Source organism: Rhynchophorus ferrugineus, unplaced genomic scaffold, assembly GCF_030347505.1.
Source record: "Rhynchophorus ferrugineus isolate W39M unplaced genomic scaffold, kcgeb_rfMv2 rfM9, whole genome shotgun sequence".
Lineage (NCBI taxonomy): Eukaryota > Metazoa > Arthropoda > Insecta > Coleoptera > Curculionidae > Rhynchophorus > Rhynchophorus ferrugineus.
This window is the reverse complement of record NW_027472588.1, coordinates 435,391-456,513: the sequence shown is the minus strand read 5'-3', so window position 1 is coordinate 456,513 and position 21,123 is coordinate 435,391. Positions and strand designations below refer to the sequence as shown.

General features: G+C 33.4%; 1 protein-coding gene across 2 annotated transcripts in view; it reads left to right on the top strand.

Moving 5' to 3' along the window:
- wb (wing blister) overlaps positions 1–21,123 on the top strand; it is a 173,667-nt gene that overhangs the window by 48,999 nt on the left and 103,545 nt on the right. For both annotated transcript variants that reach the window (XM_076413869.1, XM_076413868.1), the window contains exons 2-4: positions 1,135–1,487; positions 15,615–15,857; positions 20,741–20,995. In XM_076413869.1, coding sequence (XP_076269984.1) covers positions 1,135–1,487; positions 15,615–15,857; positions 20,741–20,995 — 851 coding nt within the window. The remainder of the gene's footprint in view (positions 1–1,134; positions 1,488–15,614; positions 15,858–20,740; positions 20,996–21,123) is intronic.

Below are 21,123 nucleotides of genomic sequence, written 5' to 3'. Positions count from 1 at the left end.
GGAAGCTCTCGATCTCTGGCGTGTTAAGATAGCCGTGAATATATTTTTTTCCATTCGTTTATCTCACCACTTCCATCTAGAAAGTCTCCGTTTATTGCGTCCTTCCTACGCCGGCTTAATAACCGTCCCGGGGAGCCTCGGCCAACTTGATTTGCCCATTAAACCGATCGAGAAAGATCGAGAGACGTTTACTTACACTTCCGTTGTGGAAGCGGAATTATTGCGTTAGCCTCACCGTGTGAGGTCCTATGCGTATTTTCGATTACCGTTCCTCAACTACACGTGTACCGATGGCATTGCGAGCGCCGTCTTTTTTTCTATTACGATTTTGGTCGTTAAACTTTTCTTTTAATAGTTAATCATCAATAATATTTTTTTTACATACCAGAGGTACCGGAAAGTCATTATCGGTTTTTGCGGAAAAAACTTGCCAATATTTCAGGCAATTTATGGATACCATCCCAAGAAAACTGTCTGTCCTTTCAGTGAAACCATTTACCGAGCCATTTTCTAACTTTTTTGAAATTGGGGAAATGTTGCTCTGCAAGCACGTGTCCCATTGATGCGAAAATCTGATAGTCGGACGAGGCAAGCCTTGGAGTGTACGACGGGTGTCATAATATTTTCGATCCAAGAGCTATCAACGCTCTTCTTGAACGGTTTGAACGGTGTCACCATGAAGTCGGTGCCGAGCCCAGACAATACAAAAATTATAATATAATTTTGTGTCATATACACGAAATTAAATTACGAACAAAAAAAAATCTAATTTGGTGCTCGTACCGACTTCAAACTTATCAGTTGGTAGCAGTTAAAGTAAATAGACAAATAGGTTTAGGTAACTATTAAGCTAAATTGTGTGTGTGTATAGTAGAATATAAAATACATATGGTAAATAGGATCTAACGATTATTATGTACATCTTTTATTTTAAAACGTTTTTTGTGTTAAAAATCTAAGTTTGATTGTTTTTTTTTACTTTTTAGTGAGTTACTTATTTATTTTTTGAAGTCGGTTCAATTTTTTTGTTGAAAATATTTTATTCGTCTTAATTTCCTTATTCTCACTTCTCAGTCTCTCATTCTCTTATACATCTCAGAACTAAACCCAATAAAATATCTGAAACTTTTCCAGATTTGAAGCATCTAAGAAATCACCGGGTGACCGGGTCGCAGCTTAGAAGAGGATTGACGTCTTCCTCCACGACAACCTTGGGTCACGCACTCTATCCGTCAGTGTTTAACTTGGCCACCAAGGCGCTTATATCCGCCAATGCTACTTGCGGTCTCAACGGGCGTGAGGAGTTCTGTAAGCTGACTGAGACCGGTAGAGGAAGGTGCGGAATCTGCGACGATTATGCTACCGACCAGAGCAAGAGGCACTCCATTAATTTTGCTATTGATGGTGGTAATCGTTGGTGGCAAAGTCCTGCTCTACATTATGGATCCGAGTATGAATATGTCACCGTAACGGTTGATTTGAGACAGGTAAGATGTCGTTTAACTTTACTTGTTTATACATTCACGTACAGTGCCAATTATGTAAAGCTATATGATTTTTTTTGCTATATATGTTTTTGCTGTCATTTTCGTTCAGATAATCATAAGTTAGTGAAAATTACAGGAATTATAAAGAATTTTACTCAATGAAAGGATATTTTCAAAAGAATGGATTTCTGTTTGTGAATTTAGATATTTAATCTTAGAAACTATATATTCTAGAGCAATTTAACCTGGATTTTCGTTTCTTTGGTCTTAACTACAAATAATTTGGGATTTTCATTATCACTCGAGGGGTAAAAAATATTAGTACTTTTCCCATGTATATAGTCGTGAAAAATTGCGATTTTTTGCCATTTTCATTTTTTTTGCTCTCATCCCTTTTCAAATAATATCAGGTTAATGAAAATTAGAGGGATTATAAAGAATTTTACACTGAATTGAATAGTTGTATTACAATTTTTATAAAGCCTTTAGTTTTAGAGTTATTTACTAAAAACTGTATTTTTGATAATTGAGTGGACTTCTGTTTATATCAATATACTTCAAAACAATAGTTTCTAGAGTAAATTAACCTAGATTTTCGTTTCTTTAAATATTAAATTAAATTAAAATTCGTCTTAAAGTACATATAATGAGAGAGAGTTTCATTATTATACGAGGGGTAAAATATATTACCACTTTTTCCATATATATAGTCGTGAAAATTTGCGAATTTTTGCCACTTTCAATATTTCTGGTGTCATTTTCGTTAAACTAATCGCAGATTAACGAAAACTACAGGGATTATAGAGAATTCTATAATCCCTGTAGTGCTGAATCGAATGGACCTATACAGATTTTTGTACAAACTTCAGTTTTTAAGTTATATAAGAAAAATAATATTTTTAAAAAATCTGCGATTGTCTATTTGTGTCACATATCTTAAAAACTATCTATTCTATGGGAATTTAACATGGATTTTCATTTATTTGACTTCAAAATACATGCGTTTTGAGATTTTCATCTTTATCCGAGACGTGAAATTTTTTTCCATATTTTCCATATATATAGTCGTGAAAATTTGCGAATTTTTGCCATTTTCAATATTTCTGTTGTCATTTTCGTTCAACTAATCGCACATTAACGAAAACTACAGGGTTTATAGAGAATTCTATGCTGAATCGAATGGACCTATACAGATTTTTGTACAAACTTTAGTTTTTAAGTTATATAAGGAAAACAATATTTTTAAAAAATCCGCGATTGTCTATTTATGTCACATATCTTAAAAACTATCTATTCTATGGCAATTTAACATGGATTTTCGTTTATTTGACTTCAAAATACATGCGTTTTGAGGTTTTCACCTTTATCCGAGACGTGAAATTTTTTTCCATATTTTCCATATATATAGTCGTGAAAATTTGCGAATTTTTGCCATTTTCAATATTTCTGTTGTCATTTTCGTTCAACTAATCGCAGATTAACGAAAACTACAGGGTTTATAGAGAATTTTATGCTGAATCGAATGGACCTATACAGATTTTTGTACAAGCTTTAGTTTTTAAGTTATATAAGGAAAACAATATTTTCAAAAAATCCGCGATTGTCTATTTATGTCACATATCTTAAAAACTATCTATTCTATGGCAATTTAACATGGATTTTCGTTTATTTCACATCAAAATACATGCGTTTTGAGAGTTTCATCTTTATCCGAGACGTGAAATTTTTTTCCATATTTTCCATATATATAGTCGTGAAAATTTGCGAATTTTTGCCATTTTCAATATTTCTGTTGTCATTTTCGTTCAACTAATCGCAGATTAACGAAAACTACAGGGTTTATAGAGAATTTTATGCTGAATCGAATGGACCTATACAGATTTTTGTACAAACTTTAGTTTTTAAGTTATATAAGGAAAACAATATTTTTAAAAAATCCGCGATTGTCTATTTATGTCACATATCTTAAAAACTATCTGTTCTACGGCAATTTAATATGGATTTTCGTTTATTTCATTTCAAAATACATGCGTTTTGAGAGTTTCATCTTTATCCGAGACGTGAATTTTTTTCCATATTTTCCATATATATAGTCGTGAAAATTTGCGAATTTTTGCCATTTTCAATATTTCTTTGCTGTCATTTTCTACAAATAAGTGGATTTCTGTTTATATCACATATCTTTACAACTATATATTCTAGAGTAATTTAACCTGGATTTTCGTTTCTTTTGTACCAAAATACATATAATTTGGGAGTTTCATTATTATCTGAAGCATCTCTGTATATACAAGTTTTAATAATCGTATTTATTGTATTTATAATTTGCATTTGAAATTTATTTCTTTACGAGATAGTAATAATAGTTTTTCATAATGAAGAATAAAAGCTCTAAAAAAAGTAGGTTTGAAGTTGATATAAAAATCTATCAAAATCAATACAAAACCCAAGTAACCCAAGTACGCATCAGACAAAAATAAAGGCAACAAACCAAACACCCACCTAAAATTTAATGGGTACCTCGATTGGACTATAATAAAGTCTTGCCAAACTCTCAAGAGAGAAAAAAAATAATTAGTGGTCTTGAGTATCACATCGCCCGAAGCCGAAAAGCGTTTTTATTAAGCAACAAACGAAAGTTGGGCGGTAAATAATGGGCTTTTACTCGACAATGGCGGGGTGGTACCGGAGCCGCCAAGACTCATTAATGGAGAGGCAACGTACGGCAATTAATATTACCGCGCCGTAATAAGAAATCCGTTCAGGCCCATCTAATTTTAGTTTGTCGAGCATATTGTCTTCAGCGAACTATTTATGTACCTAGGTTCTAATAAAAAACACATGCGCGCAGGAAACCCGTACTTACGACCGGAAGATGTTCAACGAGTTTAAATATAGACCTACTAATTGCGTAAAAATAGGATTCATTTCTCCAGTGAAATCACTGATATTGATAAAATATTATTAATTAGCAAGCTCAATAAAGAACCTGCTCAAGATTATCCTATTTAAGTTATATTTTTGATTTTTTCTTTTAGCCAACGAGTTTTGCGAGTTAGAGATCGACACCAAAAATTATAAAAACCAACTTGTTTCGAGTTTAAAATGATAAGAAAGCTTAAATAGATTCATAGATTCAATAGAGTGCTATGTGCTTCTTAGGAAATCACTGATATTGAGAGAATATCATTGAAAAGGAGGTACAATAAAGAACCTGCTCAAGAATTTCACATTTCTGCTATATTTTGATTTTTTCGTTTATTCAACGAGTTCGGAGATTTAGAGATACTCGCTTTAAAAAGTTGTGAACATATTTAAAGGAATATTAACACAATTTCGTTCACTGTTCACTTATTCTTGTGAAATCACTCATATTGAGAAAATATTATTAATTAGCAGGCTCAGTAAAGAACCTGCTCAAGATTTTCCTATTTAAGTTATATTTTTGATTTTTCTTCTTAGTCAACGAGTTCTGAGAGTTAGAGATCGACACTAAAAAATTATAAAAACCAACTTGTTTCGAGTTTAAAATGATAAGAAAGCTTAAACAGATTCATAGATTCAATAGAGTGCTATGTGCTTGATATATCACATATTTAAAGAAAAGTTAAGACTATTTCCTTTACTGTTAACTTCTTAGGAAATCACTGATATTGAGAGAATATCATTGAAAAGGAGGTACAATAAAGAACCTGCTCAAGAATTTCGCATTTCTGCTATAATTTTGATTTTTCCATTTATTCAACGAGTTCGGAGATTTAGAGATACTCGCTTTAAAAAGTTGTAAACATATTTAAAGGAATATTAAGACAATTTCGTTCACTGTTAACTTATTCTTGTGAAATCATTGATATTGAGTAAATAATATTAACCAGGAGACCCAATACAGAATAGGTTCACGAATATCCTGTTTAGGCTCTTTCTATTTTTCCTTTTATATAACGAGTTCTGAGAGGTCTGATTAAAAAAAGCTTTAAAAAACATAAAAACTAAGAAGTTTCAAGTTTAGAATTATAAAAATACTCAATTATATACAATTAAATATCATTTGAAACAAGCATCACATATTCAAAGATAATTTGCTTTATCGGTAACTTTTCCTTGTGAGCTCATTGGATTTTAGTTGAAGTATTTCTGAACGAAAATACAGGTTCCTTATATTCACGCTAAAGTTAATTATAAACTTTGAAATACGAAATTTTTGTATATATTCACTACAAAAGCATTTTATTTATCACTATTCCTTTTAATTACACCGACAAAGGTAACTGTGATGTAAGACAACATAAAACACTGCAAAATCATTTGATATTATGCAATTGAAGGAATGTTCTGATAATTAATTGCTATTCCTCATTAACAACTAAATTAAGCGATCCAACGAGTTTCGAAATATAGAGTTCGTATAAAAATATTATTCTGTCATTAATAATGTGTCCTATTGTTTCAATATCTTGCACCAATATATTAAAAGGAAATTTTGATATTTTATATAACATATTACAGTACATTCTTTGAATTCGTTCGAGCGGAATGCGCCACATTCTTCAGCCTTATAAAGATCATATATTTACGTCAGTACAAGTCGAAAGAACCATAAATGGACTTAACAATTTTAATATCACGACTAAAGGCATAGCTGTAAATATTGATAAATATAATTTTAAACTCTATAAATTGAAACTCGTTGGTTATTTTTATTTTGTTATTCTACTCATTAATAACACAATCTTAGCCTGAGTAAGGTGCATATTTCTGCAAATAATTAAAATAAATGGAGTTATATAATAGACCTATTTCAGAATTTCTCTCAACCTAAATATAATTCATACTTTTCCAAAAATTCAACGAGCTCTCAACTTAAATAATCATTAACAAAGAAAAATAATCCAATTTAGTACCAAATAAATAGTGTCTATGATTATCTCTATCGCATTATAACAAGCTATAAATTATCTGGAATTATCCTGCGACAGAAATACAATTTTTAACAGCTGTATTAAGGCAGGTCAGTCACTTTCTTCGATTCTTTACGGCTCAAGCGTTGAGAGTCAAAGAAACCGCATTTGAACACATCTGTTTGAAATAGAGTCAAGGGCGGTAAATAACTAGTTTATATAACATCATAACGTCACGATTTGTGTCCTATAAATATCAAGCTGTGTGAAATAAAATGTCAGATTTTAAAATTAATGTAATTATCGATGTTTGTTTAAAATCTGAATCTAAAAAACGGTTAATGATACACATTTTAGACTTTGAGAAATGCAGAGTTGAAATGCCAAACAATAATTATAACTAAATCAAATATAAAGAAGTTATTCAACAAGGTAAAAAAATACTGCATAATTCAAAACTCATTGTTCTTTTTGTAAGGAAAAATCCTGAAGGTGCTTATGTTGCGTTGGGGGGGGGGGTGTTGGTCCAATGGGAGCGAGGGAGAAGAACATTTTTCAATGACAGGTGGTATTCAATGAGTTTAAATTCACAGTTATACTAAAGGAGGTAATAAAGTGTTGGCTTCTATATCTCGAAACTCGTTGGTTCGTTTAATTTTGTTGTTAATGAAAAACCGTCAGTAATTAGTGGTACATTCTTTCCGTTTCGTAATATCAAATGGCTTCAAGTCGTTTTATCTTTCCTTACAACATAATTACCTTTATCGATCTAATCACGAAGAAATATATGTTCGATACGTAATGGACAAATTGCATTTGCATTCTTTATTTGCAGAAATCAAAAATGTTTTACAATTAATATTAAAGCGAATATAAAGAACCTGTTCATACATTTCCTATCTTGCCCAGAAATAGTCTGGATTTTCATGCAAAATCCAACGAGCTCATCAGTTAGAGATCACACTAAAATTATTTATGAAATTTGTAGTAATATGCTAGTCACGGAACAAACCTTATTTTCTTATAAAAAAAATGACCTGAATATCCTACTGTTTTCACTTAATGATCTAAAATCAGCACAATTTAAAACTAACGCCTTACAAAAAGTTGGTAATTAGATGTTGGTACTAATTACCTCGACCAATACAGGAATGTAACCCAGATCTTAAAATTAATTCAATTAGTCATTAAATTATATGATACCTAATTAGTGGCATATAAAAAAACAGACACACGTTGGTATAGGTCGGGTGACAGATTAGATTTAATACCCTAATTTTTTTTGTCAATATCATGAAATACCAGGAAACATCTGTTCCAAATAAGATCACGACCATATATTTTAAATGTATTTAATACGATCTAAGAGTCGTGCCCTTCTTATATTATAAACTATAAATACTTCGAATTTTCCATCTAGATACGTGTCCAACGAGTTCCCCCGATAGAGTCGAATAATAATATCTCGATGTAATTGAATAATATTCGATAATGGATCGTTGATTTGTTTCCCGGCCGGGTCCGAATGTAAATTGGAGAACGCCAGTTTCAATAATCCTTTCTATTTTTTAACGACTCAATTATATTTTATCTTCGTTAAATGAAGTATTGGTAAACATATGGCCGAACGACACATGTTTTGCTTTATCTACGTCGTAAATTTTACGTTTATTAATGCACCTTTACGTTTTTTTTTCGATAAGAAATTTGATTTAAACGCAAATCCAACGAGATCGTTTTTCCAACGAGCTTCGATATTTAGAGTGTTAAATAAGAGAGATGAAAAAATAAGAAAAACATGTTTTAAATAATGAAATATTGAATTAATTAACAGGAATGTGCAGTGTAATCGTGAAATAACTAAAGAAGGTCGACTCTATCTGTCCGAACTCGTCGGACTGCAGCAGGGTTTCCGAGCTTGTGCTCCCCTTCTTCCTGAACCTTTAAATTCCGACGATCAAATGCAATCCTGCTACGACACCGCACCGTAAGGCAGGTATTTTAAGCATTCAGATATATCCAAAGTTTGAGACGCTGGCATGATAAATATTAGATCTAGTAGAGGCGCATTCCTGTCTACGTACGGGATAATATGCAGGAATTTTGCGGCGACGTTTTTGCCGGGGTTTTACGTCGTTTCACACGAGAACACACACCTTTGACTTGGTGCTTGAATTCGAAGATATATGCAATAATATTATAGTTATATGGTTAGGGAAACGTCACTTCCTATTTGGAATGCTCTTAATGCCTTTTTTGAAGATGGTGTAAAGCTACACTATTAACAGAGTTTTTTCAGAGATCGGAGCAAACTGTGGTTGAACGGAGCAAGGTCTGGACTATACGGTGGACGCAGCAAAACTTTTCAATCTCTCTCGTTGTTATTAGTCACAAAAAGTTGTATGGTCTTGGGTTACCCTAATTGAAGAAAACGCCTCGTTGGTATTGACGTTTGTTATTGATAATAGAGAGCCCAATTAATAATTTGGTTAGGTTTGGTCGGTCATATAATATCAAATGGGCTAGCTCGGTGGCACAGTGGTAAAGGCGATAGGACGGTCCTCCTACTGTTGCGATAGCCGCGGGTTCGAATCCTGCTGGGGCATAGACGTAAATTTATGTTTATAATTGTTTAAAATGTGTGATTGACACATGTAAAATCCGACAAGGAAAATGATCCCAGTCACGCCAGTAACCAGGCTGGGTAAGACCGGATGTCTTCTGGGATGCTTTCTAAAGTTGGTCACTCGCCAGTCGGTAGGCTTAATGAAGAGGACCGTGGTTCGGAGCTCATGTTAAATCTGTAGGTCCAGTCCAGATATACCCATAGTTGGTAAAAGGAGATTTTAAAATATAATTTTAAAAAATCAAATGGATTAAAGTATGGCATCGTTTAATGCATATTACTAGAGATGTTGGACATTGAAGTCTTTTATTTGGATAAAACCGACATTTATTTATACTCAATCCTTGTTAAAAATGTATTAAAATGTATACATTTCAAATATTCAGAGGAGAATGTCATGATCTGACAAACAGCAATGATTTTAATCAGGCATATAACATGAATTCAACCAACAATAGAAATTTGGACGCCAGACAATCCAACAGACTATTCCGTGGACCCAGCCAGTCGAATTTGTCAAACCAAGGTGTATATTTGAGACTTGTTGATAAAATTTGGGACTAACTACTAACTGTTTAAGCCCATTAACTAGAAGATCTTGCATTGTAAAATTGCATGATCGAAAAAATAAAAACAAAACACCACAAAAAATATAACCAAGTTCTTTATCTTGACCAAAAATTAGATTTTTATGTGAAATCCAACGAGTTCATCGTGTAGAGATCGCATTGAAAAAATCATTAATTATTATACACATTGATACCATAGACGTTATTATATAAACTATTACTATTGGAATAAGAATTAATCCTAAATTAACCACGAAAACAAAGAAACAGTATATTTTATGAGTTTCGAAACATTTCCAATCACTGTTTGGCCTTTTCGGTGACATTTTATACCTTCACACACGGTAATCAAATCAGCGTGGGCTGTGACCAACGCTGGGAACATGGGAAAAAATGGAGTACCACAGGAAAAAAAAGCCGGTGGAATCGCCGCTATTGGGTTCCTAATGAAGTATAAAGTGAGGTCTTTTGTAGGTACATAACGGATGTGATGATAATTGGTTGTCAGATCTCAAAGATATTTCTGACGTTTAGAGCTCGAGACCTAACTGGTGTCAAGGCTTTAGTGATACGCGATCGGATCGTTCAGAGCCAGTTGGTTGAAATAAAAGTTATCTGATAATTGTAAATCATGTACCAGATGATAGTTTTTGATGTAGCAATACTATAAAAATGTATAATAAATTAAAATGAAAAAATTAAGAAAATAATTTTATTCCGCGCTCTATTCTCGCTAAAACGAAATAATAATAAAGAAGAAAGAAGTAAGACATTATGTTCTTGTTATACAAAAGCAGAGCAGTATTGAAAGCGCGATAATTGAAAAACAGGGACTACTTTAAAATAAATAATAATACTCCGAGCCATCACACATTCTTTTAATAAGAGCTCTTTTCCTTCGTCTTGTAACAAAACTCTATAAAATTCAAATCAACGTCAAAAACATGGAGCATTTTATTACTTATACATGAAGGAAATCACCAAGAAAAACAAGACACACGATTGCTTTTAGTAAATATACAAAATACATTTTCCCATCGTAAAAACTCCCTATGGTATCCATCATCAGTGTCTTGATGTAATATTCTTGTTTTATGTTGATAAATTATTCGATATTCATTCAATTAACTTTGGTGGTCTCACTAGCATAAAGTGATGAAGATATATGCAAAAATTCTCAATGCTTCTTCTATGAGAATATCAAGTCATTTTGTGATATATTCAAATGAAGCAAAGAACATTCAATAAGGACTTTCATTAAGATCATTTTCTAAAAGAATATAGCACATATCGATTTGTGTCACTGGTTTGTGATGTTTGATAAACAACTTTTTCGCTATAAATATTATCATCAAGAATAATTGAGTAATTTTGTCCGGCTTTCAGTAACATTTGGAATATGTTAAGTTGCCTTTCAACATCTCTCTTTCAATCCCTTAACTTTTAAATCATCGTTATAGCTTTCTCTCAAACGTCTGAGAATGGTGTATGAAATATTTAATGATTCCACAAGCTCTTCTTGTGTTTGTACCTGTATTTGCAAAAATTATTTACGTATTTAGTATTTAAAGTATTTTCGTGTATTTACAAAAAGGAAGACTCCAACATATAATAAAAAGAAAGAGAATATTAAATGTCTATATTAAAAGTTATTATCTGGAAGGACAGAAACTAATTAAATTAACTCGGTAATGGCAACAATATGCAACCAACAATGCTGTATACTATCACATTAACAATAGGAGGAGAATTTAATAAAAAAATTGTTCCACAAAAGAACAAAACTTAACAACCCAGCAGTATCACTACCTAGTATAAAACAAAGTCGCCTTTTCTGTCCCAATGTGCGCTTAAATCTTTAAAACTACGCAACGGATTTTGATGCGGTTTTTTTCAATAGATAGAGTGATTCAAGAGGAAGGTTTATATGGATAATACATGCATAATATACTAAGGCAACATTGCTAATTTTAGAGGTTTCTAACGTGATGTCGTAAATTAACCTATTTTTTTAGGCTTATTTAGCAATTAGCAAAAACGCTGCCTAACCCTACGAGTTAGATCAAATTAATGTACTCAGTATTGTACACCATAAAGAGGTCTACAAAAAAGTCCCGGATGGTATATGTTTATCTTTTAGGGATAACCCACATTAACCATTTTTATTGTTTACTTTTTACGTGAGAAAATGGCTTATTTACGAAGCTATTTTAAGCAACACGGCATTAATCCTTATCGAATTAAGTACCTTAAATACAGTGTGCAATTAATATAGATCAATATGGTTCCTTACAGCATGTAAATTAAACAAATATTTTCGGAGATATTACAAATTTAAAATTTGCGTTTAAAAATGTGTAATGTAATAAAAATTGTATGAATTTAGATATTCCAAAGATAGCAGGAAATCTTCATAGTAAGTATAGGGGAAGAGGAATTGTTTTACTCCAAATTTAATGCGTGCAGGCCAAGGGCAGTAATGAATGAACCAAAAATACTGGATCGATTTTAATCATGTTTTCATTGAGTGACATAGGCATATATATTTTATGCCCTTGCAAAGTCGGAGCGGGCCTCTATGTTTTTATATACAACGTTCATTTTTTTTCTGTAGTGTATTTAATTTAGTATCAGCATTGCACCCGTGCGAAGCCGGGGCGGGTCGCTAGTTTAGAATAAACCCGAAAGGTAACTAACACCTGTCTAAAACAAGTGTTGGCAAATATAACAATCATTATTTGCGATGTTAATGACTCAAAAGGGTATTAATTTTTTTAAATCTACATTAACTGTCATAAATAAGCTCCTGGCGTCGTTTAAAATAACTGTCTTGTGTCGAGCTAATCCACATCAAAAGTGGAAAAAATAATAATTTCTCGAAAATGTTGTCGTATTAAAAATTCCCTTTTTAGGATAGATTATTGTTTAATTTACAGTAAATACAATAACATACCGTATGATTGAAAAAAAAGTGAAATAGAAACACTTATTCAGTAAAATTTGGGAATATAAAAATGTAATTGGTATAATAATTTTGTACTTTTTTTTTATTCCAAGATGACCGGCTAGAACCAAATGGTCTTTTGCTGACGTCGGTTCGGGTTCGGGATAGTGACTGTTTTGCGGGCGACATTGACCCTTGGAGGACTGGGATTGTCGTAGTTGGTTTACTACCGAGGTTTGTGGATGGGTAGAGATTTAATCAAGGCGTTGTCATGTTCTAAGGTGCCTATGGAGAAGCTCACACTGAGCATATTCGTGAAATTCTTCACAAACGGAATCTGCGGTCGAACTGGAGACCGAGGTATGAAACTTTCTGGAGCCAGGGGATAGTGACTTTATCACTTTGGAGGCAATAGGCGCGGAAGTCCTTGCGGTGGAACAGAATAGCCTGCGTTTTGCTCGGGTTTATCTGCAGCCACCAGAATTTGTACCACGCAATCGCCTGGTTCAGTTGGACTTGAAGTCTGTCGCGAATAACTTCGGGACTATAACCGGTTGTGAAGAAAGCGGTACCTTTATGTTGTACTTCGTTCATTGTACGTTATATGGCAGGGAAGAAACTTCAGTATACTTTAAAATTATTGTATTATACCGTACGATTTATTGTCGATAATACAGCGAGAAATGGAGAAGCCATGATTGAAAAATTCGGAACCACGACGCAAAGCTATAATTTGTTCTTGCACCAAAATATGATATTAGCCTTGATATGGTACGTTGATGCGATATAATCGTGTTGATGGAACCAATTGCTATGTTCTGCATAATTTTACAACATTCGGGGTGGTCTTAGTACCTCCATTAGTTGTTTGCGTTTATTTTTGACGAGAAATATATGCAAATATGAATAAGTTTTTTAAAATTTTATCACGATTAATGGCGAAGGGGCAATGTATCAGCTATATTACTTAATTCTTGAAAAATCATTCTTTGTAGATTATACTGTTATTTTTTTTAGATATATACAGGGGGATGGACAAAATAATATGGACATCAGCCATTAACACTACATTTATTTATAGAACTGTAGAGTGTCTGAATAGTGTTAAAGATATTATTTGAGTGGATACAAGAGCTACTGTAGAGCTAGTATAAAATACCGGGGATCAAAATAAAGGTTCTCTTTTGTTCCAAGGCCATAAGTGGTGTTATTGACTCCGTCCCGTTCCGAATTATAAGCGATTAGTAACAAATAGTTTTCAATGAAATGTTATCCCATTCTTGTATTAAAACATCCATCATTTGCTTCAATGATGGAGATGGAAATCTGCTACTCACATCATATTCTAAAGCTCTTCATAACGGGTCAATTATGATGTGGTCTGATAGTTATGCTGGTCAAAATGCTTGATGATATTCTGATACTAACAGGTCAATTGAAAAGTTACCGGTCTGACACATATATGGCGCTACTAGAATTAAATCCATATGTTTTTTAGTTAGCCCGAACCCTCAAAAGATGCATGTATAAATTTGACAGCTGTCGGATTATTAGTTTGTGAATTATAACATTTTGAGTGAAGCAACTTTTGTTATTATGAAAAAATAGATAAAAAGAATTTCGTGTGTTGACAAAGTATTGCCTTTTTGAAGGAAAAAATGCAGTTGAAGCAAAAACTTGGCTTGATGCCGAGTTTTCGGATACTGCCACAGGAAAATCAACCATCAAGGATTGGTATGCTAAGTTTAGACGGGGTGAAAGGAGCACTGAAGACGGTAAACACAGTGGACCCCCAAAAGAGGTTGTTAACGACGAAAGCATTTAAAAAATCCACAAAATTATTTTGAATGACCGTAAATTGAAATTGAATGAAATAGCAGACACTCTAAAGATATCAACTGAAGGTGTACATCATATCATTCACGAATATTTGGATATGAGAAAGCTCTGTGCAAAGTGGGTGCCGCGCGAGCTCACTTTTGACCAAAACAACGACGAGTGGATGATTCGGAGCAGTGTTTGAAGATTATCAAGCGTAATAAACCCGAGTTTTTGCGTCTATATGTAACCATGGATGAAACATGGCCCCATCATTTTACTCCGAAGTCCAATCGACAGTCATCCGACTGGACTGCACAAGATCGTGCACAAACACGGACTGCACAAAGCGTGGGAAAACGCAACAGTCGGCAAGTTTATGGCGTCTATATTTTGGGATGCGCATGAAATTATTTTCATTGACTACCTTGATAAAGGAAGGACCATCAACAGCGACTATTACATAGCGTCATTGGACCGTTTGAGGGACGAAATTTCCGAAAAACGGCCGCATTTGAAGAAAATGAAAAAGGAAAGCACCGTATCACAAGTCAGTGAAAACGATGGCAAAAATCCATGAATTGGGCTTCGAATTGCTTTCTCATCTACCGTATTCTCCAGATCTGGCCCCCAGCGACAATTTCCTGTTTTCAGATCTCAAAATAATGCCCACTGGGAACATATTTTAGTCGAATGAAGAGGTGATAGCCGAAACTGAGGCCTATTTTGAAGCAAAAGACAAACCGTACTACAAAAATGGTATCAAAAAGTTGGAGGGCCGCTATAATCAGTATATCACCCTTGAAGGGAGTTATGTTGAATAAAGAAACTAATTTTGCCAAAAAATGTGTTTTACTATGGTATGCCTATCCCCCGTATGTAGTACAATCATTAAAAAATATATGTCGATCTCTAGATCGACAGAAAACGGTACTCGATGGGTTCGGTGAGGCGATCCGTCGTCCATCATTCAACGGCGGCCACTAAAATTGTTTTAAATTGGTCCACAAATTAGTGGCAACAATGGGAATCGAAGGCTGAAGAAATTACGTCCGGAATAAACACGAACGAGGTCGGTTCCAATTGGCTCGAGTGGCCGAACGGCCTTAAAAATCGGCCGGGTGTTGTTTCAATTCTTTTTCGAGAGGAGAAAGTCGCCATACCCAGGCGTAGAGTAAACATAACCCGACCCAGGATACGCGTACCGCGAGATTTTATGTTATTTCGATCGATTCAAATGCTACGTCATGTTAAACGTTTGATATTTTACAGATATACGAGGTGGCGTACGTCATAATCAAGGCGGCCAACTCGCCCAGGCCCGGACTGTGGATACTCGAGCGATCCGTCGACGGAGACGTCTACGAGCCGTGGCAGTTCTTTGCCAGGACCGATAAGGAATGCGAGGAACTATTTGGGATTGTGGCCAAGCCTGGAAAACCACACTACTACGCCGATGACGAGGTTATATGCACGTCGTTTTTCTCCAGATTGACGCCGTTAGAGGGCGGTGAGGTAAATTTCAATTTAAACTATTTTTAATTAAATTTGCAACGTTGCCGGTTCTCGCAGTTTATACGCCTATTTGAGGAATCACATTTCAATTAAATATAATTTTGAAAGGAAAAATAGAAAAAATAAAATAAAATATAATTATTTATAAATATATAAACAGTACAATAATCGTATACTTGAGCATTCTACAGTCCATTCAATAAAACAGTGAACTCGCGTTATCTATCTAAATTTATGACGTCAAAACGTTGCGATATTGCCGCGTTAACTTTGAGTTTTAGTTCATTTTGGCTTATGACGTATAACAAAATTCTTATCTAAATAAAATAATGAAATTAATAAAATAAGAAAATAATGATATCAAATATAATTTATTTTAGCGTTTTAACATCTAATGCATATATTATCTCGTTCTTGTTCGAAGTAGTTTATTATAGACGTAATCTGTCTCTGGCTTTGGTTATCTAATGTATTCGACATTTTCAATCAGAATAATTATAAGATTTGAAATCTATAGAAACAAGCAAAGCGCCAAAACGTTTATCAGATTGTTAACTGTAATTAATATTACTAATGTTCTGGATAATTTTGCAGGCGTTTGACAATCAGGCGAATTTTGTATGCTAATGAGGTTACATGTTCTAACGTATGAGGCAACATTGTGTCTCTTTACCTAGAATAAAATGGAAATATTGTCTGATTTTGAAACAAATTTACAAATTGTAATAAGCAATACATCAAACGTCTTGATGACATGAGTTCACTGTTATTTTGAACAGTCTTACATTACCTTACATTAACCCTAAATATTTCTTGAAAGTTAATTTCAAATTTAACTAAGTTTATTGGTACAACGTCAATCTTCTATAAAACAATCGAGGTATTATAAAGAATCTTTTACAAACATATTTAATATTAAGAGGAAGAAAGAGAAAATAAATCAATATAACTTATTTTTCGGTGTATAAAAACACAAGCATTCATTTAAATTTGCAATTACTCCAGAATATATATAAATAGTGGCACATTCTGGATGGTCTCAGCCAAAGAGCATGGAAACCTCTCCAGTATCGATCAATACATTCGATATAAGCAAGGAATGCAATTTAAATTTATAGTCCTTCCAATAAAACAGTCAATGCATGTCATCAACACCATCGAACGTATTGCGAAATTCAGTTCATAAAATCGTAAAACCCCTTTTAAACCTGGAGCATATTTCTTTCCGATTTTACTAATTACCATTACTCTTGTTCAGAAAGAATGAAGTCTGATGCGTCCGAATAGGTACCCAAATCGGTCTATAAAATTCGATTTATGTTGGTACTGGTTGACACCGTTGTCATAACAGGTTAATTTAAAAGTCCCCGGCCTACCATAGTAAAACACATTTTTTTTGGAAAAATTGGTTTTTTTATTCAATACAATTCCCTTTAAGGGTGATATACTGTTATTTAGCGAGCCTCCAACTTTTCGACACCATTTTTGTAGTACGATATGTCCTTTGTTTCAAAATAGCCCTCAGTTTCGCTGATAACCTCGTTATTCGACGAAAATTTCTCCCCAGCGAGCATTCTTTTGACTTCTGAGTACAGGAAATAGTCGCTAGGGGCCAGATCTGGAGAATTCGGTGGATGAACTCATGGTTTTTTGACGCGGTGCGTTGTCTTGCTGAAGGAGCACTTTCTTTTTCTGCAAATGCGGCCGTTTTTCGACGATTTTGTCCTTCAAACGCTCCAATAACGCTATGTAATAGTCGCTGTTGATGGTCCTGAAAATTATTCCATGCGCATCCCAAAATACAGACGCCATAACTTTGCCAGCCGACTCGGATGGCTGCCGATTCAACTTAGGAGTGAAATGATAGAGCAATGTTTCATCCATTGTCACATATTGATGCATAAACTCGGGTTTATTACGCTTGATCATCTTCAAACATTGCTCCGAATCATCAACTCGTCGTTGTTATTGGTAAAAAGTGAGCTGGCGCGGCACTTACTTTGTTCATACCCAAATATTGGTGAATCATATCACAACCTCTTTTAGCTTCAGTGCTCATTGCACCACGTCTAAACCTAGTATAACAATACTTGATGGTTGATTTTCCTCACGCGAAATTCCTTTTTATCCATTTTTTTTCACAATAACAAAAATGGCTTCATTCAAAATACAATAATTTACAAACTAATGATCCGACAGCTGCCAAATTTATACACGCATCTTCTGAGGGTTAGGGCTAACTAAAAACATCTGGATTTAATTGAAGTAGCGCCATTTATGTGGCAGGATGGGGACATATCAATTTACTTGTTATATCGATGTAAATATAATAAAATAACTCTAACCTTCAAGCTATTGCGGCTGTATAATTAACTCTAATATAAGTCCTACAATAAATATACATTTGATGTACTATAATGTTAAAATAAATTATATTTTATAACCTTATTTTTGTTTCACTCTTTTATTTACATTAGTATTTTGTTGTCAGAGTCAAAATAAACGAAAACTCATATTTGGTACGGCAACATTGCATTATAAACGCGCGTTAACTGTTTTATTGGAAGGATTATATATACATAACAATTACATAACATTTTATAAGTAATATTTAGCACATTTTAAACAGATTAATCGCGATTTTCCAGCTGATTATATAGAATTTATTACAAAACTTCGATAGTGTGTTAATAAAAAGAATGACATAGTCGTTAACGGCGATTCATCATCGTTGACGTCTTCATCGCGTTGGACGAGATTTAACGGTTGATCCGTGACGATTTGCGGTATAAAATCAATTGGTGGTAAAGCTGATGTCAGCCGGGAACAACTTTTTGTGCCGTTAAATCGTACGAAACGTTTGATATTCTCTCGATTGGATTACCTAGCGGAACAAATCGATCGAAAACATACACGAAGTTGTTGAAAAAAACGTATTTTAATACGATAGTATGGATGACTGATAATCGATCGACGATTTGGATCTGTTTACACTGTTTTTATGATTACCAAATGTTATATCCGGTATTGTACCTTCCAACTAGTGAGTACACGATGGTTTCTACTGAGAACTTTTTTTGCTAAAACAATTTTACATGGATTTTCGTTTATTCCACCCCAAAATACATATATTTTGAGGATTTTATCTTAATCTGAGAGATGAAAAAAATCTGCAGTTTTTCCATATATGTAATCGTGAAGATTTGCGATTTCTTGCCATTTTCAACATTCTTGCTATTATTCTCATTCAAGTAATCGTAGACTACTGGAAATAACAGAGTTCATAGAGAATTTTACGCTCAATCGAATGGTAGAATAATAATTTGTGTACGCCCTTTAGTTTTTAAGTTATACAATGAAAAGTACATTTTCAAGAAATTATTGAATATCTATTTAACTCAAATATCTTAAAAACTATTAAAGCCATAGTAATTTAATATGGATTTTCGTTTCTTCCACCCCAAAATACATATATTTTGAGGATTTTATCTTAATCTGAGAGATAAAAAAAATCTGCACTTTTTCCATATATATAGTCGTGAAAATTTGCGATTTCTTGCCATTTTCAATATTCTTGCTATTATTCCCATTCAAATAATAGCAGAGTAGTGGAAATAATAGAGTTTATAGTAAATTTTACGTTCAATCGAATGATAGATTAATAATTTACGCTACGTTTAGTTTTGATATTACACAAAGAAAAGTGTATTTTCAAAACAATTGGTGGATTTCTATTTATATCAAATAACTTGCAAACTATAGATTCTAAATAACTTTAACATATATTTTCATGTTTTCGCACCAAAATACATATATCTTAAGACATATCTTTAACCAAGGGGTAAAAAATTATTTTTATCGACAGTTTATCTTATAATTATAAAGAATTCTGTACCAACCTACTATACTAGAAACATCAAATCTAACAAAAAATTCTAAGCAATAATATAAATAACTTCATCTAACAGGTTCATCAAATATTTTCAAGAAACCGTGTATTTATTAAAAGTAATACCATATCATAAATCAACACCTTATACATATTTAAATTGCGATTCTTATCTCGGCATGCTGTTGATGGGAAGTAAAACATAATTTGGAATGTAATCAAGTGCATTAATCGTTTATTTTGTGGGGTGTTTGTCAAATATTGACATGTAATTAAAAGGCAATGTAGTTGGTTCGTTACAAATTAGGAATATTAAGAAATCGCATGGTAATAAATCAGTGTAGCATGTTTGCAAGAAAGTAATTTTGCGCCTTTAGGTTTAATGAAATAATAGCTAATGATTAATCCCAATTTTAAGATAAAGTAAATAAAGTAAAATTAGGAAAAGTTACCTGTTGTATGAAGCCAGATTATAATGCGCCTGATATGTGAGTTTTATTCATACAAGAAAGTGGCTGAGTTCTGAAGACCACCAATAAATGATAAACAATCTATAATGTTATAAAAAACAAGTAGACCTATGGTATTCACCTTTTAAATCGACTAGCTCAAGAACTTATTATGTAACTTATACTTAAAACAACATAATGTTCCATAGGATGAAATAAGAACAATTTCATCGAGAGCTGTCGAAGTTTGTCGATTATCTTTATGAATTGTTGGAAACTCTCGATTACCTTGGATAATTTTCCGAAATGTCACGTAAAAATTCTCAATATATAAATAAATTGAACTCAAGAGCTCGTTATACTCAAATTAATACAACGTCATGCTCCATAGGATAAAATCAGTTCGGTTACTCTTAAATACAATCGTCTACAACATCGCGAACTCTCGATAGTTATCGATTAACTTCGTGTAATATCGAATATTTTCGATACTATTCGGAAATATATCATAACAATTATACTAATTGACTTGATTTTCTTCACAGGTTCACGTATCGTTGATACAAGGACGATCTGGTGTCAACGAGTCGGTGGCGGATTGGCACCGCTTCGTAGCGGCACGATTTGTCCGCTTCCGATTCATGGGGCTCCGGGCTAAAGCGGAACCTTTGCCACGGTGGGTCAGTAACGATCACAGGAAGGACAAGAAGATGTTTTACTCCCTGCGAGACATCGTTATCGGTGGCCAGTGCGTTTGCAATGGACACGCGGAAGATTGCAGGCACAATGTGGCCAGTGGAGTGAGTACACTTTATTGTCCAGATCATGTATCATTTAATTTATTGAGAAATAATTATTAGAACAATTATAGATTGTGGGGAAGTCAAAGTTTGAAGTTTATTTATGTATTTTTGCTTTACAGGACTCG